This window comes from Solea senegalensis, linkage group LG8 (assembly GCF_019176455.1).
Source record: "Solea senegalensis isolate Sse05_10M linkage group LG8, IFAPA_SoseM_1, whole genome shotgun sequence".
NCBI classification, from domain to species: Eukaryota; Metazoa; Chordata; class Actinopteri; order Pleuronectiformes; family Soleidae; genus Solea; species Solea senegalensis.
Genome location: NC_058028.1, coordinates 14749313 through 14773819, shown reverse-complemented (window position 1 = coordinate 14773819; position 24507 = coordinate 14749313). Strand labels below are relative to the sequence as shown.

At 40.0% G+C, this 24507-nt stretch overlaps 1 protein-coding gene across 1 annotated transcript; it reads left to right on the top strand.

Moving 5' to 3' along the window:
- The first annotated feature begins 1233 nt into the window (after window positions 1-1233).
- vps53 (VPS53 subunit of GARP complex) lies at window positions 1234-24507 on the top strand. Its single transcript, XM_044031898.1, has 22 exons — window positions 1234-1369; window positions 1782-1862; window positions 2878-2927; window positions 3035-3101; window positions 8204-8290; window positions 8660-8775; window positions 9681-9800; window positions 12145-12223; window positions 12334-12477; window positions 12585-12727; window positions 13128-13269; window positions 13836-13934; window positions 14489-14583; window positions 15560-15802; window positions 16863-17010; window positions 17253-17335; window positions 17441-17519; window positions 17706-17854; window positions 17954-18023; window positions 18153-18290; window positions 22249-22353; window positions 23274-24507. Exons 1-22 carry the CDS (start codon window positions 1283-1285, stop codon window positions 23442-23444), a joined length of 2496 nt encoding a protein of 831 aa, XP_043887833.1. The 5' UTR covers window positions 1234-1282; the 3' UTR covers window positions 23445-24507.

Genomic DNA, 24507 nt, shown 5'->3' with positions numbered 1-24507 from the left:
GGGAGGAATCATGTTACAGGTCAGTAAAGACCATGATATGCTAAATCAGAGCGGCAGCAGTGGAGAGATCCAGGTAGATGATATGGGGAGCAGATGTAAGGCTGTGAAACATTTAATTAAAATAAGGATAAAATGGGGATTTTCATCACCTCAGTTCACACAGGGCTTTAAGTGATGGAGGTGGAATAGAAAATGAAAACAATAATATCTTAGAGAACTTAACCTTCAGATATCTGGTATATACATTGTATATATATGTATTTGATTACAGTTTGTGAGGATGTATTTAAAGATGCACAACCGTTTATGCTGTCAGAGTAAACCATGATGCATTTTAGTGGCGGTGACAGTATACCCAGTATACCCACCACACACCACTGCATGTGTCTCAGCTAAACAGTTCATCACACCTCCAAAACTCTTCGTCATCAACATAGCAAATCATACATGTCTCAGTATAAGCTCATTCACTCTGTTGCCACAACAGGCAGGAACCAGACACTGTCTCTTTTAGCACACTGAACTACAAACTACCCCAAAAAAAACAACAGAGAGGAGTACATAAAATACATTTTATCTTTAAAGTTTGATGTTGTTTCGAATAAGATCTTTGCACTAAATGATTGTGTAATTGTATAGTGTAACAAGAATGAATCAGCAATGCAGAAGTTTCATTCTATATGTTTTTTTACAGTGATTTACAGTAAAATGCAAGTGGTAAAAATGAAAGCACAAAACCTCAAAATATATACGTAGAACATATTCAGTCCTTCTCTTCTGACCAAAAGTAGTTAACCTGGACAGGGTTTCAGATGCAAACTGCACTCAGCTGTGTATTGATTTTTTAGCTCTATTTGTTTCTATAAGTGTTTCATGCGACCAACTATTTTGAAGTGTTTTAAGTGTTTTTGAACAATTTAATTGTAGAAGCTATGGAAGTATAGTCTTTTGCATGTTGTGGACTGAGAAAAGAGAGGATTAATTCACTGGTCACTGAATTGTGGCATTTTATTTTATTTTATTTTATTTTATTTTATTTTATTTTATTTTATTTTATTTTATTTTATTTTATTTTATTTTATTTTATTTTATTTTAGTTTAGTTTAGTTTAGTATATTTTAGTTTAGTTTAGTGTGCAAAAATCTATACCAGTTGGTGGCGGTATTGCGCCAAGTCGTTGCTTACCAACTGCGATAAAATAAAATAGAAGAAGACTCCTCCCACTTTTTTTTTTTTTACCAGGAAGTGAAATGCCGGAGACGTCTCCGGTTTTGTTTTGACAATGATGGAGGAGGAAGAATTTGAATTTGCTGAGGATTTGGAGGGTATTTTGCACCTTACCCCAGAGGTGCAGTTAGCCATCGAACAGGTAGCTGCTTGAACTCGTTGCTGTTGTATGTAATTTGAACGTTGCTGTTGGTTTTCATAACACACAGCCAGCTGTTAGCATAGGCTAACCTGTCCTGCAGGCTCCCTGGACGTGACATTGCTGTTTTACTATGACATTCGCTTCTTCGGCTTAAATAACGATGCTAATAAAGTCTGTCAGATCGTTTTATTTTTAAATTTAGCTTCTCGGGGAATCACGTTTACGAAGCTATCTCAACTAGCTCCACTAATGTCACATGTGTTAATAATGATTAGCTACAGCTCTTGCATGACACAAGTGAATAATGTTGTAAAATATCATGGCTAATCCACAGTAATCTCAGAGCGTTGTCAGATAGTCAGAAAGACAGTAATGACTCTCCAATAAACATATTTTGTCTGTTGTTTACAAGGTTTTCCCCAGCCAAGACCCACTTGACAGAGCAGACTTCAATGCTGTGGAGTACATCAACACACTGTTCCCCACCGAGCAGGTGAAACATCCGCAGCATCCTCATGTTATTTTAGCCAATTTAGTGTGACTCAGTGTGATAAGCTTTCATGACATGGCTTTGCTTAGTAGAAAATAAGGATAGTACGATCCACTCTATTATAATGTGCATCATAATAAAAAGCACTGACAATAAGTTCACTGTTGTGAATTTGTATTATTGGGATACTTCTTAATGCAATAATTCATGAGTAATTCACATATTTTATTGATTCATAGCAATCTCATTTTATATTCTTGTTTTTTCCACTTTAGAATAATTTAGAGTAAAAATAGTAACAGTAGTTCATCTGTATTCTCTGCATAAATGGGACCTTTCTCGGTACATTTGTTTTACTTTCGTGATAAAATACTAGTAACAATTATAACCCTGAGGTAATAAATGAAATGGATTGATATACATTATGTAGGACCTTTAGCTGAAAGCTGCAGTCCCTAACTGTGATTTGTCCTTTTAACACGCACACAAATAGGATGACAATGTGTGTACAGTATGGGATGAGATGTCTCTTTTTTGTCATGAATGTCATGAATTGTATTGGACTTACAAAGCACCAATACAGACATACATTATATGTCTACTATATGACCATTTGTGTTGAATGAGTGTTGCACATTATTTTAATTAAACTATCCATACATGGGTATATAACATGTGCATGTATACCCCATCTCCATAAGGGGTCACTGTAATCCTATAGTTTGTGTTTATATTTTGCACTAGAATATTGCAAAATTTCACCTACTTGGTTTTGTGTGTAATTATCCAGCAGGTGAATTTACCAGTTGATAACGTTGAGCAGACTTATTATCCAATTACAAATGCATGGAATACTAGAAAGCCTGTATTTCTGTTTAGAGTTGTTTTATTATGTGTAAACATATATACAAGTGTTAGGATAGGTACTAAAGGGTGTCACTTGTGAGACAGGCTTTAAATGAAGTAAAATGTGACTTTTAGGATACAGTGTTTTTCTGACTTGTCTACCTGTCCTCAGTCCCTGGCTAATATTGATGATGTGGTGAACAAGATTCGTCTGAAGATTCGGTGAGTGAATAAAATAGTTAGACATGTTTTTTATGTGCTTGTAGTGATACTGTATTGTTAGATTTATTTTTAACTTGTTGACTGCCATTTTGTGTCACATTTCACAGGCGTCTGGATGACAATATCAGGATGGTGGTGAGAGGCCAGACTAATGTAGGTCAGGATGGCAGACAGGTGAGTTGAGCTTAAAGTCTTGAATGAACAAACTCAAGCAGAGTTGCCCACTCAGTTGACCTTTTCACTGTAGAAATGCAGCTTGTGTGTGCCTCGATGGGAAGACAGAGAACTGCTTTTGCATCTTGTGCAAGCTCATCGCCATGCCTATTAGTCATGAGTGATTTTTCAAAACAGCATATTTCTTCTAAAGTAAGAATGGTGCCATTTGTTGCTCTCAACCCAGACAACATGTCCCCCCCCTCCTCCCTTTTTCTGTGCTTTTCCTTCTTCGCATTGCTTCCATGGAAAAGGACAAGATGACTCAGATCCATTCCTGCTACTTAAACTGCAACTCTTCATGGAAAACATATCTGGGAAATAGATTCCCATATGTAAATACTTGGATTTCTTTAAAACCCAGTCGGTTGAGTCTTTGCCTCTTCTTGTGGGAGCAAGACGGAAAAGAACAGCCCCTGCTGATTTTAACCAGGTCCTTGCTCTGTCAAGAAGCTGTGGTTTAGAAGGAACGTGACACCTGATGGGTGAGCCGTGTATGCTCTGACCAGCTGACATGATAGGTGTGTGCTGTCGTCAGGGTGTCTGGCCCTGTGGCCCTGTCTTAACCAGTTAGCTACCGTTTGGTAGCAGAAATGTTCTATATCCTATCCAGACCAATAACATTATACAGTCGCACACAGTAATTTCAGTTTATTTTTCCAGCCCCAAAGAGCCATTCCAAAATTTCCAGGGGTCCTTTCTGCAGATGGAAAGATGGAGAGGTGTTCATTTCAAGATGTGATTGAAACATAAAGACAGCAACAGATTAAAACCAACAGGATCAGCGGTTTTGACATTTCTATGTTGACTGGACTAATTCACTGAGCTAAATGCTATGCTGTTGAAACCCAAGTTGGTAACATTAATAGAGGAGGACACGGAGAGCTCGATAGGAAGAGAGAGAGAAAGGAGGAGGAGGAGGATTTCTGGAGAATGGCTTTCTCACATTTTCTGTATGTAGACAGTGGGTAATATGCTGCAGGTCTGAGACTGGAAATTTGATTGTGTTTGTGGTTAGAGCCTTGCAGCTAATGGAGCTGTTGGATGATTGTGTTACTGTGAACGTGCTGTAGTTCTTTCTACATTATATTGAAATGATTGCACATTGCACACTTAGATTTATTGTAGCAGCTGATAATGTGATTAGAGGTCTGTTGAAGGATAGAACCACCAGTTTTATTACCTGTTAAAAATGGCAAAGGACACTTTCATAATATAATGATTTGCCAAATACTCAACATCAGTATTTTGTTGATATTCAGATTCAAATGACATTAGATTACCATCATTTGCAAGTCCACACAGTTTTGCAATTAATTACCAAGAAATGCTCAGTTGGCTGTTGCGTTACATTGACTGCAGACAACATAATTGACTTTTATAAATGGCATCGAGTCGCAGATAGAGACGGACTCAGTTATAATGACATGAATTCTGTCATTAAACAGATATTATGACGGTTACAACTACCCGGGCTGAGTTGTCCAACCTGTATAAAGAGCTGTATCTGACTCCAGTCTGCCAACTGAGAATTTGCTATCACGCAGCTGCCATTGTTCAATGTCCTCATCTGCCTGTTGTCATGGCAATGTGGATACCACACAAGCCCCTGCTTCACCGTCAGCACGAACTGTATCATATTGCTAATGAAGAGGTTGTGTTCTATTTATTCATTTTCCTGGGATGACAATTGAAAGCGTTTTGGCTGGAATCCATGTGTGGACGTCTGAGACAGACGAGCTCATTAACAAAACCAAATTTTTTGCTGTCCGTCGTTCACATTCAGTGGAATTGTGGCATCTTCTCGTTGAATTTTTGTTTTGACACATTCAGCACAGGTGCATGCTTCACAGCGTTTCCTCTGCAATGGAAGTCAAATAGGACTGCATTTTTCCCCCAACACTCTTGGATAGTGCTTCACATACATGGGCACTTCAATAGTGGATACTAGAAATGTGTTGTACTTTTACAGTTTTCATTCATTCATTCATTCATTCATTCATTCATTTATTAGTTATACTTCTCACCCTTGGGTTGTGAGCTGGATGCAAAGTACACCCTAGACAAGTTACCACCTCCCCGGGCTAGCATACAGAGACATATAACCATCCATGTTCATGTTCATTCCTACGGGCTGTTTGTAGTCTCAGATTAACCTAAGACAACCCTGACTGTTTGGCTGGTTCAAACATTTTTGTACATTTAATGCTTTCTTTTGTATCCTTCAAAGTTAAGCACCAGTTAAAGTTATTCACCAGAATGTATCTGTTTACATTTAAATATATTTACAGAATCACACTGTATTAAGAAGGTATGGCCTGACATTTTTCATCTATGAACTTTTATATCCATTGTAGTACGAAGACAGCCACTTTAAAAAAAAAGACTGCTGAGTGGCCTTTATGTAGAAACGACTTTAATGTAAATATTTAATGTTGACTCAAAAAGAGTATTCACAGTTTCTTTAAGTTTCCGTGCCTTCAGCTTCTCAGAGCTTTAATCCTACACTACTACACCATACTACGCTGACTTTCCTAATTTACATTTGCAGTGTTCAGGAGTATTCACGTCTTTCTGATTTAGAATATTGTCTGTAAAAAACAACTTTATCAGAAGTTTATACTTTTTCCAGGACTGAATATGAAGCTGAATTAAAGGAAAATATTGTGGTAGTGTCTTACATTTTAAACATTTTTACTTGTTAGTGGCACATTTATTTATTTTTCTCTGCACTGTGAAATACTCATCTGTCTAAATTGTCTTCGTAAAATATTTACATGAAAAGCTCCATGTGTTAAATGTATTGTCAGTGGCCCTTAACTTGTATGAAACATTTCAAATACACAGCTGGACTGATGTTTGTCAGATAAAGTGTGTTTACTCCTGTCTAAGTTTTTGGAAAGAAGCTCTGCAATACCCCTTAATGTGTGCCAAGGAACATGATCTGCTTATTGCATGTTGGGGGTACAATGGTGTGCATGTGCACACATTTGTGCAAGTGGGAAAGTAGATAACATCTTGGGCATGGAGGTGCCTGCTGGGCAGTGGGCTCTCTCTGCTTTCCTCGAGGCTTAATGCAGGAAATGAGTGCTAGGAAGTGAGCCAGATAGACTAAGCTGAGTGTTCATGAGCGACAATTGCAGCCTTGGAGGTTTTCGTCTCCTCTCCTCTGCATGCACTATGCTGGCTTGAGTTGTCCTCGAGGGAAGCTCTTGAAAGATTCAGTGGCACTCTCTTCTCGCTCTCAGATCAAAAAATAATCACATAACCTGCCTTAATTTTCCTATTTTATTTTTTTTATTCACCCAACAACCTAGCCAAACTTACAACTAAAGGCTTTTATGAGGCCGAAAAAAAAAACAATTATGCAAGACTGGAGTTGAGTCGTGCTCAACTTGATTGAAGAGTGGCATAATTCACATTAAATGTTCCTCCCTGTCTGACCTCCACAGCAGACAATGCTCACAGAAAATCACATCACACCCAGACTAGATGAAGTCTTAATTTCATTTCACAACATTCAGGAGAACTCTCCTCTCAGGATTAAATGGTAAATTGTTTTTGCGACTTTTTGACCTGGCCATGTTTCCACCGCACTGTTGCAAGGCAGTGTGCTATGATTCCACCCTGGAGGGTAAATTAATCCTCTCTTGTCACTGCAAGCTGTATTTATGTTTTTGTGTGTAATATGCAAGTCTTCAGGTTCTCGGTTTGCACACTCACTGTTCACTTGTGTCTGAGAGGTACTTGTAAAAGTAGTAAATTCCTTGCACAGCTGGTGCCGGCTGTTAGCATTCCCTGTATGTGTGTGCGCGTGTGTGTGTGTGTGTGAGGGAGAGAGGGAGAGAGAAAGTCAAAGTTGTGACTGCAGCACTGGGCCGAGTGAAGCCAATTACCTTGGCATCAGATGTCAGAGCTGAATTTAAGTTTAGGAGCATCAAAGAACAGCTGTCCCATCAGGGCAAATTTCACAAAAGCACTTCAGCTATCTTACAATTGTATTTGTCTAATGTCGTCTAATTCAGTCTGGCTTTATAGGCTGTTAAAACTACTAATGATGCCTTTAGCTTTTACAGTGTCATCCTTTTTTAGCCTTCTGGCCTGAATGTGGATGTAAAACATATCAATATCAAGTCTATATAACTTACCAATTAGAAGTCCAATAGTCTGTTTGACATTAGCAGGATACATTTTTACACATCATGCTAAAGCCAGTGGCGAACTTGGATTAAAAATAAATAAATCATTGGAACACTGGTGATATTTGATATTTGACATGATATTTCTTCCATCCTGTTCCTTTTTTTTAAAATGAGAAATGTATTAATATAGTTTTTTTGAATAATATGCGATACATTTTCATTAAAGGTGGAATAAATCTGTTTTACCACCTTCATTTTGTGCATGAAGGAATATCCAGACTTTTGTCCTTTGCATGCAATTTACATGTAATTGTGCATGCAGTTTCTTACAGAGAGACACCAGAAAGTAGTTTAACATGCATTTTGAATATTCATTTGTTAGGGATGAAGATGGAAGAATGATTTATCGCCGTAAACACACACGTAGTCTGCCTCCTGTGGAAACACTAACCACAGATGAGCATGTATCTTATTTAATGGCTATAAAGTTGGACACATTAGTGTTGCACTGACTCATCAGCAAACAAGTACAGACTCCTGTAGATGTCCACTCGATGGAGCTGTGGCTTGATAACCACCTTCTACGAGTATCATTTTGTCTTGAGTAAACTGAGGAAGAAAGATTTCATGTCAATGTTCCCCTCAAGGTTTTGGCAAAATGTCTGTGTTTGGTTTTCCATTTTCCATCCACTTCCTGCTGTTGAAGCAGCTTTTGACTGTTATTCTGGCTTTATTATGGATGTGCTGAGCTGGTCTTTGGCCTTGAAGACCCCTACATTTTCAAGCTAGATTTATAGCGTTGCCCAATCTCAGAATAAACACATCAACACTCACACACATTCTTGGTGGGTACATGGTAGTTAAAATGTGGCTTCTTCGTATGTTTTACTTGTTGTATTTTATTGCTCTGTTTTTGTGCAGGCCCTGGAAGAGGCCCAGATAGCCATCCAGCAACTCTTTGGCAAAATCAAGGACATCAAGGACAAAGCAGAAAAGTCTGAACAAATGGTATGTGCACATGGCCACACACACACACACACACCTTATCAGGGACATGACCCTTTAAAGTCGGGGTAGTGTGTCTTCCATGTGTCTCTGTCACAGGGGGAGGCTGTGTGAATGTGTTTGTGTGTCGGTAAGTATGAGTGCATAAAGAAAAAACAAAGATAATTTCTCAAACAGCAGGTGCAGGTGTGCTCTATTATCCTTCATCACTTGGCTCCATTCAGTGAAGAACTGTCTTACCTTCATTCACCTGTTTTTGTTCTTTAGTTTTTTTCTTACTTTTACCCCTTCCTTTCTTCCTGCCATGCTATTTCTCATTCTGTGTCTTTCTCTGTACACCAGCGTATCTGATTGGTTTCTCTTCCTGCACAGGTTAAGGAGATTACAAGGGACATTAAGCAGTTGGATCATGCCAAGCGCCACCTTACTACATCCATCACCACCCTCAACCATCTGCACATGTTGGCAGGTGGTGTGGACTCTTTAGAGTGAGTATCACTTTTCACATCAAAGTTCACACTCAGTTTACCCCCAAAAACCCTATTGCTAAAACCAAATTAGTGTTGTATTGTGTGGAGGAGATGCTGCCACACATGTAGGATAAAGCATTAGCTGTTTCCAGTACAAGACAGATCTGATATCCAACCTGAAATGAACTCCAGATCAGCAGCTGAATTCATATCATATTTGTCTGCTGTGTTTTAGTCGTGTTGGGAAATCAATGACCTTGGGATAAAAGCTGCTGCTGTTTACTGTACTGCTGAACAAGGGGAAAACCTTGTAATCTATGATTCACTTTGATGGAAGCTGGACTAATTTGGATGTTTATGAGGATGGTTAAAGCTGCAGTGTGTAACTTCTAATGATTAATTGTATTATTATTCTGCCTCTGTTAGGTCCTTGTGAACAGAAACAATGTTCATGCCATGTCCTTCATCTGTCAAACAATACTATATGACTGAGGGAGCATTTGTGTGTAGACAGTGGCAGCTCAGGGGTAGATGGGGACAAGAAGTATTTATCCCATCAAACTGCTAAACAACCAGGTTTTTTTTTGAGCAGTAGAATTCACTTCTGAAACTTTTTGTGGGTGTGTTTTGGGTTTTTTCATTCATACTCCAATGTGCTTACAGATGTCTCTCTTTACAAGGGCACTATTGCCTCCATATGTCTCAACATAAAACAAAGTACTTCCTGCGCACAGCAGGTTAATGTCACTGGGCAACAACGAGATCCAAAAAACTTTCTACTGAGAGATTCTGATCGGCTAAATTAGCATTGTGCGGATTCATTTGACAATGGATTGTATCTAACACAAGATTGTTTATGTGTAAAAGAGAATATTAAGATGTATTTGAAATGGATATTGTTCAAAATATGTGTTGTGTTACAGAGCCATGACCAGAAAGAGGCAGTATGGTGAGGTGGCCAACTTGCTGCAGGGAGTGGTCAATGTGCTTGAACATTTCCACAAGTACATGGGCATTCCCCAGATCAGACAGCTTTCTGAGAGGTAACTAATATGCACACAATAAAACCCCCACACACTTTTACTTGCACACACTCTCTGTACAGCTGAAATATTCCACTGCTGGAAAGTGGTTGCAGTGTTTAGCTGGAGGTATTGTGCGTATTGCATCCTGTTTATGCAGATATTCACACACATACACAAACAGTCCCACACATACAGGAACACACAGGAAGGAAACACACTCAATAGGGTTCTGTTATGCCAGTAATTCTCCCATACTCGGAGATTAAATGCATTCTTTTGTGAGGGTGTGTTTGTATCTCCATGTTGGTACTTTTGTGGGAGCATGATGATGCATTCACCACACTGTGTGCTTCTGGTTGAGATTGTTGTGCATGTTAAATGGAGCATTTTAATTAACAATATAGTTTATAGCGACTGAGAACAAGTACATTTTTATGCTGTTGTTTCCCTTATCTCTGGCCTGTTAAATTTCCAGCTTTATTAGTGTATAAAGCTGTATAATCACACACATAATTAGTTTGGGACATGTCAATGTTCAGGTTCAAACAAGAAAGGATAGCCTTCTTTTCTGTTGTGACTTAGGTGGGGCAGAGTGTGTTCATACCAAATAACAGCTGCACGGAAGAAGTGACTCTGCTGGAGAAACAAATGATAGGAGAGACACAGGGAAGGGAAAGATGTAAGGGCAGGGCAGACAGCTGGACACAAACAGTTAACAGAAAAAAATGCACCGCTGCTCTGCGAGAGACCTGGGCAGACTTGAGTCATCAGCCGCCACAGTGCTACAGAAGCCAGATCAGACCAGATAAAGATGCACAGACAAGTAGACGATCAGACAAACCAGCAACAGTTGATGTAGCGATACTATAAAGGGGAGGATGATGTGGGGAGTTTACAAAAGGGCCAAAATATTGGAAGCTGAAAAGCAACAGATTAATTGTCAGTGTAACATATACAGTCAGACCATTTTTGTTCATAGCTGCAGGAAATGTCTACGTTTTCGTGAATAAAAACATAAAAGAGAAGATATGCTCTACACCAAATTACGTATACTACATTAGTGGGCTGTAAACAATCACTCGCAAGGTTAAGAAAGGCTTGTGGGAGACGGGGCTTTCTTTGAATTCAATTTAGTCAAATTGGTTGATTGGTTTAGTTGTTGTTTTTTTATGATAATCCTTGCATAATGCTTTTCTCATGATCATAACAATAATCAGCTGTTGCAGTCACTGTCTATGTATGGCTGTACCTTTTGCTCTATATGTGAACATGAATGGACAAAGTGCAGCTGCACCATGAGTACAGTCAGACAGATGTTGACAGATAACCTAGCTGTACACACTTGTTTTATGAATTAAACACTGGGATGTCAGGAGTTACAGGATAGTGTGTCTGATCAGAGACTTGTACCTAATAGTTCCCAGAGCGAAGTGGATATTTCGTTCAACAGAGTGCTTGAAGTAAAGGCTATAATTTTAGGAGACAGCCAACAGCATGATCTCTCTCCTCCCTTTTGTTTTTATTATTATTCTTGACGGTTGTCTGGACTTTTGGTTAACCTGGCCTGCATGCTTTTGAATGTAAAAAGAGTGTGATTTCTCTTGTCACGTCTCAGTCAACACTCTCATGTGTGGATTTAGTGTGTGAACTCTGACACTCAGTTGTCCCAAACTGCACACTGTCTGCTGACAAAAATAATTGCAACAATAACTCCAACTTTCTGACAGCTTGGACTCAAGAGTGCATAGACCATGTACTTCTAGATATATAGAACATGTTGCCATTCTCACTTGTATGGATGCACTTGTGCACTCAAAATTGCAAGTGCGAGTAGGAAATTGTGCAAATTGGGACACTGCACATGCCTTTGTAGTGGCTTTTTGTGCAGAATACACTTTATTTAACCTTTACAGAAATAGATACAGACTCAAAAATACAACCGCAAATGCGTATTGCTGCTAGGAATGAAAAATGGTTACTAAATGTAGGGAATAACTGGTTGTGACAGGTAATGGTAAAAAGACAGTTAGTGTCTATGCAAGGACAGTGTTTGTGTTTTTGCCATGAATAGAAGATATGGAAAACACAAGCTTTTACACCAGTGACTGTAAAAGCAAATAACTACATATAACAGCAGGTAGCTTGAGATATAGTGATCATGAGGAATGATACAACGAATATGAGTCTTTGTCACTGATTTTGATTCTTAATTAAAAAAAGAGGCACCATATCTTGTCGATAGTTTTACTACAATAACCAGTGGGCTAGAACACTCGAAATTTGAAACCTTGTACATATTGGAGGGAATGTTGTGACCAGGAAGCAATGTAAAGCTCAGTGTCACTTTTTTTGTCCTTTTTAGAGTGAAAGCAGCACAGAGTGAGTTGGGTACTCAGATACTGGCAGATTTTGAAGAAGCCTTCCCCTCTCAGGGCACTAAGGTAAGAATATTAAATAAGATGTTTTGTTTTTTGCCCTCTGTTTAGGCATTTTCCTCTTCAGTTTCCACCTGTTCTCAAAAGTTTCCACCTCTGTTTTGTCATCCATGCAGAGACCAGGTGGTCCTAGTAATGTGCTGAGAGACGCCTGTCTGGTGGCAAATGTGCTGGACCCACGTATTAAACAGGAGATTATTAAAAAGTTCATTAGGCAGCATCTCTCAGAGTATCTAGTGCTCTTCCAGGAAAACCAAGATGTGAGTAAAATTGTCAATCAAACATGGATTTGGAGAGCTTCGGAACTTATCTCGTTGATGTCAATGACCCTAGAGATGTATAAAAATGCCTGCCCCCGGTCGCTCAGGTTGCATGGCTGGACAAGATCGATCGCCGCTACGCTTGGATCAAACGGCAGCTGGTGGACTATGAGGAGAAATATGGACGCATGTTTCCTGAGGAATGGTGCATGACGGAGCGTATTGCTGTGGAATTCTGCCACATCACCAGGTAATGAATGCTAGATTATATAATTATTTTAATGAATATTGTTCATCTTTGAAAGAAAATAAGAAATGAAAACAATCCGGTTAAACCCACAGAAACTGACATTGTTTATGGCTGTGATTTTTGTACTATCACTGGGTCGTCGTCGTAGGCGGCCCACCTGAGCAGTGACCTATTGGCCGCACTTGTCAATCTTTTCCCTCAGTGACACAAGAGAAGAAAGTAGCTGTCAATGTTCCCTCTACCTGCAGCTACGTAAACAATCGAGCAAAAAATGTGGTGTCATTCCAAAAAGGAATGATAGTTATGAGCAAGGATTATTTTGGGATGTTTAAGCATGGTAATATAGTCAACGTTTTTGTGTGTGTGTGTGTGTGTGTGTGTGTTTTTGTGTGTTCCTAAGGGTGGAGCTTGCCAAAGTGATGCGAACACGGGCTAAGGAGATTGAGGTGAAACTGCTCCTGTTCGCCATCCAGAGGACCACAAACTTTGAGGGTTTACTGGCCAAACGCTTCACAGGATGCACCCTCACCGATGTACCAGGAGTGAGAAAAGCACACAATTAGTCTTGCAATACAACTGTCTAAAAGCTTAGTTCCATCTTCTATAAATAAAATGAACACGCATTTTTCAGTGCTGCTGAAACTGCTGATTTGTAGCATGTTTCATGTAAATGATACAAACACAGTAAGTACTCTGGTGTCACGGCCTGGAGAAAACCTTTTAATTCCTCATGTGTGGTTGAACGTGATACACAAAGGATGGACACACTGTGAAGGGTATGATTACCTTTGTTCGGACACATATCGGCAAATCGTGGTCAGAACTGAAAATATTTTGTATATGCTTAAATGATATACACTCATACCTGCTGGGGTTTGTAATTCAATCATGGATTTGGGTGACGGGAATTTCATAAATGGAGGTGCAATTTCCTCAAAGTCGCCCTATGAAATGGTTTAAGACATTAAAAGACAGCAATGGAACCATGGCTGTATTTGAAATACTGATAATGTTACAAAACTAAAACTAACTTGAAACATTGTTATTCCAGAGTGTAGATGATGATGCTTCTTATTGAGCAGAAAATGAATGTTCTGTGTTTTTACAGCAAAAGAGACCAGAGAGCCCTTTAGAACCAACTAACCCCTTCTCGGAGGATGAGGCAGGTGAAGAAGTGAGCACAGAAAAGGATGAGGATCTAGCTAAGGTAAGTTCCTCTGGCCTGGCTGACTGTTTACCAAACTCCTTTTTTAAAGATGGCATAATGAACCTATTCACCATATAAGTCATATCAAGAGCAAATGTTAAATCACATTTCTCACTGTCTAAATGTAACACCCATTATTTTTGAATAGTTAAATCATCATTTTCAAGAGATACAGTATATGTTTGATAAATGAATCACAACATTGTATGCATTCTTTTGAATGAATCTTGGGTAAACGGCTGGAATAAAATTGACCCAATTATGGGTTCTGACCCAGTCTCTCAGAACCCATAATTGACCCAGTAATGACTGACCTAAAGGGTCCATCACATATTGCTTTCTCACGTGTGGAGTTTCCATGAGGCCAGTTAAACTACAAGGGAACATGACTACAGTATCGAGCTATAGACTCTTAACTGACCGCAACATTGAATCAACATTTAATAGTTATGTGCCATTTGTAGTTTCTAAAATGTTGAATATTTAAGGTAGTTTAGACTGTTTAAGATACAATAGCCTGCTAACGAATACATTATTTTCCTCCATTTTTTCAGCCGAGGAAGCCCAAAGCTCCAGACAACCCTTTCCATGGCATTGTGTCCAAGTGTTTTGAACCTCATCTATACGTCTACATAGAATCCCAAGACAAGTAAGCAACACACACACACACACACATGGAAATACACAAGTCCAAATGGTGTTGTGGTACACAGACCCCAAAAGAGGAGCAGGTTGTGCATAAAGCTGGCACCTACATTATTTTTCCATTTCCCGCTCATCAATCAGATCCTTCTCCTACCATTCTACTCCATTACCTTCTCTGTCTTTCCATCTCTTGTTCTTGTACATGCCTCTGTCTCCACTGTGGCAGAAATGTTTCCCATTAGCTGCACAATCACAGACACTAGAAGAGAAAAGAAGATTGAGGATTCAGATCTGCCTGTTTTTATTTCCAACTCTCTACTTTTCCCCTTTTTGGTGGGCATTTGCTGTCTCTTTCCTTGGGTGTAAATCGTCTTTATTTCCTCTTCTCATTCTTAAATCTCACCCTTTCCTCTTTTTTTCCTTCCTCCTTCACTTTCTCATTGCCATCATCATCATCGTCGGTCTCTCCCATCCCATCCCCTCCCCTCCCCTCCCCCATTCATGTTGATAGCTCTTGAAACAGAGCACAGTCCTGGTTTGCTTGCAGCCCCCAGCTCTGGGGCTCACCGGTGCATTTAACGCTGTTTGTCTGTCCAAGGGAAAAGAATTGACCTATTCTGCAGCTACTACCTCATTTCATTTCTGTCCAAAGGCATTAAACAGGCAACAGCCAGATCAGTTTGTCCCTAGTGGGACATAGCAGCAGAGAACAGTGGCTTGCTTGTTTTGCCTTTGGCTTTAGTTCCAAAATTGAGTAGCATTGGGCCGCACCAACAAACTGTGGACTTGTTGAATGGAGTACCGAGGATATTTTCTTTTGTTTATCCATCTGGTTTTATCCTTTCATTTACATATTGGATTAGAGCCTGACAATGTGCTTTTAATGTTTGAATGTATCAATTTTAATTCCTTTCATGTGCCCCTAATCCCACCACCCATGTGTACATGAATGATTTACAGTTTATTTTGGACATCTGCAGGAACCTGGGTGAACTTATCGACCGGTTTGTGGCTGACTTCCGAGCACAAGGTCCACCCAAGGCAGGCACGGAGGAGGGCGGCGCAGTCTTGCCCAGCTGTGCTGACCTCTTTGTCTATTACAAGAAGTGCATGGTGCAGTGCTCACAGCTAAGCACTGGAGAACCAATGATTGCCCTCACAACTATCTTCCAGAAATTCCTGAGGGAGTATGCTTGGAAGATTCTCTCTGGGAATCTGCCTAAGTAAGAGTGGTTCAAGTTTAGTTCTTAAAACAAACACTAATCTTTCAGAATTTTACTTTCTCATGTGGAACTAGAAAGACCCATGGTTTTCTCTATGAACATTTTTTCCATTCCACAATGACAACATAAAACAGACATTGGAGAAAGAAAAGGTCACAAACACTGTTTTTGCTGTTTAAAATGATCACTTTTGTGTTTTGATAATTTCCATAGAATATTTACTAACCCCACACAGATTTACGTAGGATTAACTTTTCCCAAGTGGCATGTTGCACACGCATATTTGTTCCTCCTTTTTCTCTGGAAGTGGGGTTGTCTCATTTAGTTTAGTATGAAGCTTAGAGTCTTTAGACCTTGCTGGCTTTGATGGATTGCGATGGCATGTAGGAGCGATCTGGATTTGGTTACGATGTGGCGAAGCTTAATAAGCTAACATTAAAAACATCTCTAACTCATTGGCCTCATTAGAACTCATCGCTGGCTGTGGTGTACATGCACACACTCACACAGGCACACGCTCGTTTTCTTTGTCAGATATGCGTGCATGCTAATGATACACTTGCGTTTACTGATTAATAGATTCCGTATTGAGCTGCAAAGAGACACTCGGTCAAAGATGCACTCGCATTTTTTTTTTTTTTGAATTGGAGCTTGTATTATGTTGTGATTTTACCCACATGTTTCAGTGTCGAACATTTAATAATGACTGGGTTGTTGTTGTTGAAGCCTATTTGGTCCAGTATCCTGACACCTTTTATGTCTCAAGTTTTCAGCAAAACGAGTCTTACTATTGTGGATAGTTTAACCACAATAATTCGCAGCATTTCCGGATTCATTTCAACTCCCAAACTGATCAGTTGACAAAAGCAAATTACAGATTTTCTTTCCAGAAATCGAAGTCTCTGTCTATTGTACATGTCAGTATGCAGCATGTGGTACATAAGTATTTATTTGTCTGTCTCCTCCCAGTCTTCATTTTTTTCCTTGGTTTTTTTGTCACATCTTTTTTCCCCTCTCTCGCTCGCTCTCTCGCTCGCTCTCTCTCTCTCTCTCTAAACAGGTCCAGCAGTAACAGTGGTGGTCTTACCATCAGCAGTCTACTGAAGGAGAAAGAGGGCTCAGAGGCTGCAAAGTTCACCGTAGATGAACTCTGTCTCATCTGTAGCATCCTCAGCACTGCTGAGTACTGTTTGGCAACCACACAACAGGCATGTTTATCCACACAGATGCATAGCACTCAGCAGCTATATTGTATTATACTGTGCCTTTAATCAATATAACTGTAGTGACATTACACGTGAGGGAACATGAGTCTCATTCATGCTGTTTTGGCAACAATCACCATTTTCAGTTGATGTTTTAAAAATAAATGCATTCAAAAGACAACACAATAATTCCTTATGTATTATTGAGTTTTAAAAAGATAATTTTTATTATTTATTTGTTCCAGCTGGAAGAGAAGCTAAAGGAGAAAGTTGATAAAGTCCTGATGGAGAGAATTAACCTGACTGGGGAGATGGATACATTTAGCACGTAGGTGACAATGGGCATTCTTTTTTTTTTTTCCTTATGAAAAGAGACCAGTATCTTCCTATAATGTGTAGACTCTGATTTAATTTTTTCATGTATTTCTTTCAGCGTGATCTCAAACAGTATTCAGTTGCTCGTTCAAGATCTCGACGCTGCCTGTGACCCTGCTCTTACTGCAATGAGCAAGGTTGGACACAGTTTACACACTCACACATTCATATATGAGTATTATCCCAGTGAACGATGCTTTAAGAGGTTTCCACGTTAAAAAAATATGATTTATGCATTAGGCATTTGTCCCATAATCTAGATTATCTACAACAGTGTGTCATCGCTAACACTACATCTTCTGTCTGTCCTTCACATCATGCAGATGCCGTGGCAGAGTGTGGAGCATGTAGGTGACCAGAGTCCTTATGTGACGTCAATTATCATGCACATTAAACAAAATGTGCCAATCATCAGAGACAATCTGGCCTCCACACGGAAATACTTCACACAGTTCTGCATCAAGTTCACAAAGTAAAGCACACGTGCACACACGGTTATGCTTGCACGCTCTGTGAACTACAAGTAAAGGATGCTGGGTTTAAATTGATGTGTCATTTGTTTTCTATTTAGTTCTTTCATTCCCAAATTCATCAACCACCTGTTCAGATGCAAGCCTATCAGCATGGTGGGAGCTGAACAAGTAAGTTTAAATAACGATTTTCTGTCTGAAATGGTGCACATGTATCACAGAGCATTACATCAGAAAATCAGTGGACTGCATTCATTTAGTTGAGTAATACGGAATGTCTCGTGTTTCCTACACCAACAGCTCCTCCTCGACACCCACTCCCTGAAGACGGTCTTGCTGGATCTGCCCTCCATAGGCTCCCAAGTGCTCCGCAAGGCCCCTGCCAGCTACACCAAGATAGTTGTAAAAGGCATGACCCGAGCAGAGATGATACTTAAGGTGATGGATGGAGGGGGGACACACACTCTTGTACAAAAAGCCAGCACATTCTTTAACTATTTCAGTATACCGTCCACAGTGTAAACATAGAATGAACTTGAATCCTTTTACTGATGGATTTTAATGAGATTATAAGTTCAAGCTCTAAATACAAAATAGTTTAACTCAAACACACGATCAGAATCGCTCCGACTTTATGGCACACTTCAGATTTTATGACACTTAACTTGGGTGGCTAAATTCACGTTGGCCATTTTTTACAACCATCGCTACAGTTTCTGACCTTTAAAGGATTGGAACTTTCAATCACCCTTTTTGTGTGAGTGAGGCTTCTTTATCTTTTGTGTGCCTGTTTATGAATTTAATGCAGAGCCTCTTAAATATCCACTTAAACGCAACCTTTGGTGTTGATGGTAATGCTTTACAAAGAATTGCCCTGCCCACAGTGCGGCTAACTGCTTTTTCCACTAATTGAGGTTCCATCGTAAGAGGCAGCAATAGACCAAACAAATACTTCTCTTAAGTGTTTGTGGTTTGACTGGGGACCCAGAAACCCTAGAAATCTTGAGTCACAAAACCATATTATCCACCTGGATTTTATTTGTGGGTAGAATAATCCTTTTAAATGTATCATTAACCTCACTCAAAATAGCACTTTATGAGCATGTTTCCATAAAACAAATAACTCACTTCATGCGAGTTAGAAAGGGAATAGAACAGGAGCTCACACACCACAGGTTTAATGAGAGACACACAAAGAAAACATGCATATCCTTTAACACAGTATGTGGCTGACGCTGAAGCCGTGGAAAGTTCTGAATGAGTGAGTAAATAAACAAATGCATACAACTATTTGTCTACTCCTGAAAACCCATGCAGCACAAATGTGTTGTAAACTGGTTGTTTCCAGTTGCCTCCCAATTATTTCTTGAGACCCGAGAGGACACCGGTATGTAGTTGCCATAGATTAACCCCTCCCTAATTAACTGTCCCTGGAGTGTAGAGAAATGCACACACACACACACACACTTGTATGCAGAGGCTACACGCCTGTCTGTCCCTTGATTTCATTTAGACTCCTGGGAGGCCTTTTTCCCTTCCTGAAGTTATCTTTGTTAAAAGCAGGCAGTGTGACCTGCTTTAACTGTGATGTGCCCAGTTTTGTGCGTCAATGGCATTTGACTAATGGCAAAATTCCTGTGTATGTAACCACTCATGTACGCTGAGCCCATAGGATAGACTAACTTTGTCTTTGAGGCTAAGACACTGATTGGCTTTCACCATTTCTTGTTTCTGCTTGAAGCTGGGATGCTCAAGGAGTGTCTTTGTTCCATGGCAAAATGCCCTGAATGGATGCACATACATTTCCACTCAGCCGCCAAATGGTATATAGGGCATTTCACATTATAGAATTATAAAATGTCTTCACATCAGTCCACTACTGTCTGCTTTCTTTCTGAATCAGACTGCCAGTGGGCCTCTCTTGAGCTGCAATGTGATCTATATGGTTTCTCAGAGTCAGAGCTGATGCTGCATGAAGGCCTTTTGTATGATTCATGTGCAGCATTGAAACAGCAGAGGACAAAACAATCGTTGTGGGGAGAAGAAACTTTATACTAGAACCAATATCAAGATCAAAAAAAGTACTTCTAACATAGAACGAACGTCTCTGTTATACTGGCTCAGGCTAAGATAGATGATATAGTCTAAAATTTAAAAGTAGCAAAAAAGCACAACTCTTTTTCGTGGACTACATCTCTTTGTCAGAGGGTAGTCTACACAAGAAGGCTTTTATACTGCAGCCATCGACTTTTTGTAAGGTTACTTGCAGGTAATTGCTTCCACCTTGGGCTAAGACTGATGCTTCTGAAAGAAGAACCCAACAAATATATGGTCAATACAAAAATTCCTCTGCCAACACTCAACAATAGCTTTAAATGACCCTTTGTGAAGCTGTGACTTAAAGTTAAATCCAGCCCACCCCAGCCAAGAAACCCCAGTTGCTTGGGCCAAATGAAGGAACACTTTAGAGTTTCAAAGCTCACCTTTGAGAATGTAGTATATAGCCGACTTGTGCCCTTTAAATAACTACGTTTTATGAAGTGGAACCGTATTGTTTTTGCAAGTTTGGATTTGAGCCCCGGAGAACTTGTAATAATGGTCACGACTGACAGACGCACACATATAAAAGACTGGATGTTTTATAGTGTTTTTTTATGGTTTTAGAGTTTTTTGTTTTTTTTTAACAATTCAATTGATGTATTTGTTTTAATTGTATTGTACCCGCAGTCAGTCGCAGGGAAATAAGCTGATACCTCACTAGCCATGTTATTATCACCAAGTTAGGAACTGTTACCTATTCATACATGCAGGCGATTTGCACTACCATTGGGATTGATTTAGCGTTTGTCTTGTTGAATTGTGAGTGAAACATCTGGCTCTTTAGCTGCCAGATGCTCCACAGTGTTCACCAGCTTGTTGCTTGTGGCGTCTCTGCTCTTTAGTGCTGAACAGGTAGCGAATGCTGGGTTTATCTGAGCTCACGTGGTCCGTAACAATGGGGGAAAGGAATAGTTGGGTTATAACTCTCTCCAGTAATTGAGTTTTTCTCACTCCGAATGAGCAAATTCACATTCCATTTACTCATTTGGTTTGCTGTCGATAAAACAATAACAATATTGATCAGTGCAACTTTATACTGATGCAATAATAAGTTGCCCTTCAGTTCACTGAATAGTTCAACTGCTTATAGTCCTAGCTGCTTTATAAGATCCTCTAAAAGATAATGGCGTTGTCAAACTATAGCTACTGTTAAAAATAATGCATTTGGGTCGTCTGTTATGTTAGACCGTGTTCACTTATATTCAAAGCACATAAGCTTCTATGTGTGCCTGTCTCAGCTTCCCCTGGCTGATGCGATGCCTGTGAGGCGTGGCTGTTTTCCACACTCTTCATCCCAGCCCACCACAGCTCCAGCTCTTCCTTCCGCACCTTTGAAGTTCTCTTCTGGGGAGTATTTTAAATGGCAACCCCCCATCCCCACCCTTGTTTAGCCTTTCTCCCCCACCTCTCTCTCTCTCTGTTTCTCCCTCTCTTTTAATGCCAGATTTCATTCTTAAACTCCCTCTCCCCCATTCTTTCTCTCTTTTTTTTTTTTTACAAGGTCGCTACAGGCCTTTCCCTTGGCTTGGCTCCAAGACAGTTGCTAAGTAAATCACTCAGTCAGCAGGGCTAGAAGGAAAGCAAAGAATTCCACACAATCTCGAGTCTTTAATGTTTGCACTTCCCTCCCTTTTGCTTCTGCCTCTCTTTTTCGGCACTCTCCCTTCCCCGTGCAGCTCACCTATCATGTCGTTTATCTGAAGTAAGAAGTGAGTAGCAAAGCTTGAAAGGAGAGTGTGGAGCTTTTCTGAAGTGAAAGATAGAGTCAACATTTTGTGAGATGGTCCCTGCATGCATATGCTTGAGATAGGAGGTGGGGGTCTGTCAGCCATGTGTTGGTCTGTCTGCTTTGTAGTGGCTTTAAGAAATGTTACCCGATCCCCGTTTTCCACCCATTTGCTATTGTCGGAAAAAACACAACCACGAGACTCCAAACCAGAAAGACTTGTGCCCCATTAAACTTTTTCTGTCTGCTTGTGACTGATGCAGATTTCTGAGCTCATTATAGTCCCCAAAACAATTTCTGGTAAAGCTGATTGTTGCTCGCTCATGTGTGGAGTAATTTGTTTATAAAATAAAGACATATTGAGGAATAAACTTCTAAATATAGAACCATAATCCTTTTCTTTATTTGTAGTCATATGTAGCCCCCCCACACACACACACACACACTCACACACTTTTCTCATTCTGGCACATGGCTGCCTCATGTGGAATCATTTAAAGATCTCTTGGTCATCCCAGGATGGTGCACAGGAATGGAGAGCAACATTAAACACTATACTTTTTCACGCAGGTGGTGATGGCCCCACATGAACCGCCAGTGGTGTTTGTGGATAACTACATCAAGCTCCTGGCTGATGGCAATCCTGAGACCTTCCAGAAGATTTTGGACATGAAGGTCAGTTGTTGTGACCCATAGTTTTAGAATTTTAATGTGTTCTGCCTGTATAGATAAAACTCGTACTCTGCTGTAACTCATTTGCTTCAAAGTTTGATGTGTTGTGAATTGAGATATGTTCTTCCACAGACCTGCGCTGTAACGAGTGGTTATTTGAGTTGCTGTTGTGACTTGCTGTTGCTTTTCTATAATTTAGAGAAAAAAGTCTAGCCGTTCTTCTCTGACCTCTGGCACCAACGAGGCATTTTTTGCCCTGAGAACTGCTGCTCGCTAGATATTTTCTCTCTTTCTGACCAATGTTCTATAAACCTTAGAGATGGCTGTGCTCAGAAATCCCAGCTCAGCAGTTTGTGAAATACTCAGACCAGCCCGTCTGGCACCAACAGTCATGCCATGGTCAAAGTCATTTGAATCACCTTTCTTCCTCACACTGATGCTCAGTTAGAACCTCAGCAGATCATCTTGACCGGGCCTACATGTCTAAAATGGATTTTTGCTGCTGTCATGTGATGTCATGTTTGGCCGATTAGATATTTGCATAAATGAACAGTTGTACCTAATTAAGTAGCCAGTGAATGTATATCTATATCTTTGATATGGAGATTGTCATATATATGTTTTAGTAAGCTTTAAAGCTACTTTGTAGATTTTGTGAAGTTTGGACTAACAAGCTGCTGGCTCGAAATCCATACTTATTCTACAGATATAAGGGTGGATATTTTCATGTGACTAACGGCAGGGAAACAAATGAGCATATTTTACAAAATGCCACTTGGACGATTTCTATATAAGGTCTACCATATTATTGTCAAGCACAACACCCAATTATTTTTTGCACTGCCTTCTTTTTGCATGCTGAGAGAGACATTTCTAACACTGTGGTATCCCCCCTCTGTTTGTGTGTGCTTGGGTGTGTATAGGGTCTGAAGCGCAGTGAACAGAGCAGCATGCTGGAGCTCTTCAGGCAGAGGCTGCCCACTCCACCTTCAGGGGCTGACGGTGGCCCGTCTTTGTCCTTCAGCGCCCCGACCCCAGAGCAGGAGTCGTCCCGCATCCGTAGACTAGAGAAACTGATCAAGAAGAGACTCTAATCAGAAAGGCACTGAACTTACATAAAGGACAGTCAAAAGGCTGTAGGATAAGACCTAAATTTATTCCTCTCACAAACTCCCATCATGACTGAAGGGACCATGAAGAATGACACAAAGAGAAAAAAAAAAAGCAAGTTGCTTAACTTTTCTGACTGTGATGTTGAACTGAGTTGATGTCAAATTATGAAGAAACCTCTTCAACTGATCCTTGCTGTTGCTACATATGTCATCCACTTATGTAATTTCCTCTTGCTTTTCGTGACACTAATGTCTGGGCTTTGTAGCACTGGTACATGGTTGCACAGTACATTTGCACTCACAGGACAGAACGTAGTGCTGTCAACTAAATTCTGCTCAGTAATCCACTGGCTGCCTCTGGGATGTGTCTAATCCAAGATGATCACCAGCAGCCTGATCTTACTTAAAGTTGATGTTTTCTGAATATAGTGCACTCCAGCGATACCCAGGGCGTTGCTCAATTATTTTAATTTAAAGTGAGGGATACTGGGTCCAATTCTGTGTGCATCTCTGCATTCCATTAAAGTGAGAATGCGTCATAGGTGTCGGCATAGTTTCTGTGAACGGTGACCTAAAACAAATCACTAAGCCTGAGAAAAAGACATGAGACCGAGGTTGACTTGGAAAGTAGCTAATCAAAGACTTTGGGCTTGGGACTTTGCCTAGAACAGGCCGATGATGGTATACTGCATGTAAACATAAGCACATAATGTGTGTGGTCAGTCCTGTTTTGTAAGGTCAAAAGTATTCTCAGACAATTTAATCATCGCTGTCTCTTGATTTGACATATGCTAAAATGTGTTCATGCAAGAATGTGTATTTGTCTGTTCCATCTACACTTTGCTGTACTTGCAGGGCAATTTACAAACTGTTATTTGTGAATTAAGTATTTATCCTAGAAATACACTGAAACTTAAGAACTGTCTCAACACTTGTGGGAACTGACCTTTTGTTTATCCTCATGTATGTCAAACACAGCAGGTATGCCACAGACTGCAACCAAGGTTCCCTGATTCCCTGCACATCAAATAAAATGTAAATGCAT

Coding starts and splice junctions, on each gene's coding strand:
- vps53 (XM_044031898.1), top strand. CDS start 1,283: ATGATGGAGGAGGAAGAATTTGAATTTGCTGAGGATTTGGAGGGTATT. Junction 12,728..13,127: donor GAATTCTGCCACATCACCAG/GTAATGAATGCT, acceptor TGTGTTCCTAAG/GGTGGAGCTTGCCAAAGTGA. Junction 14,584..15,559: donor TACATAGAATCCCAAGACAA/GTAAGCAACACA, acceptor GGACATCTGCAG/GAACCTGGGTGAACTTATCG.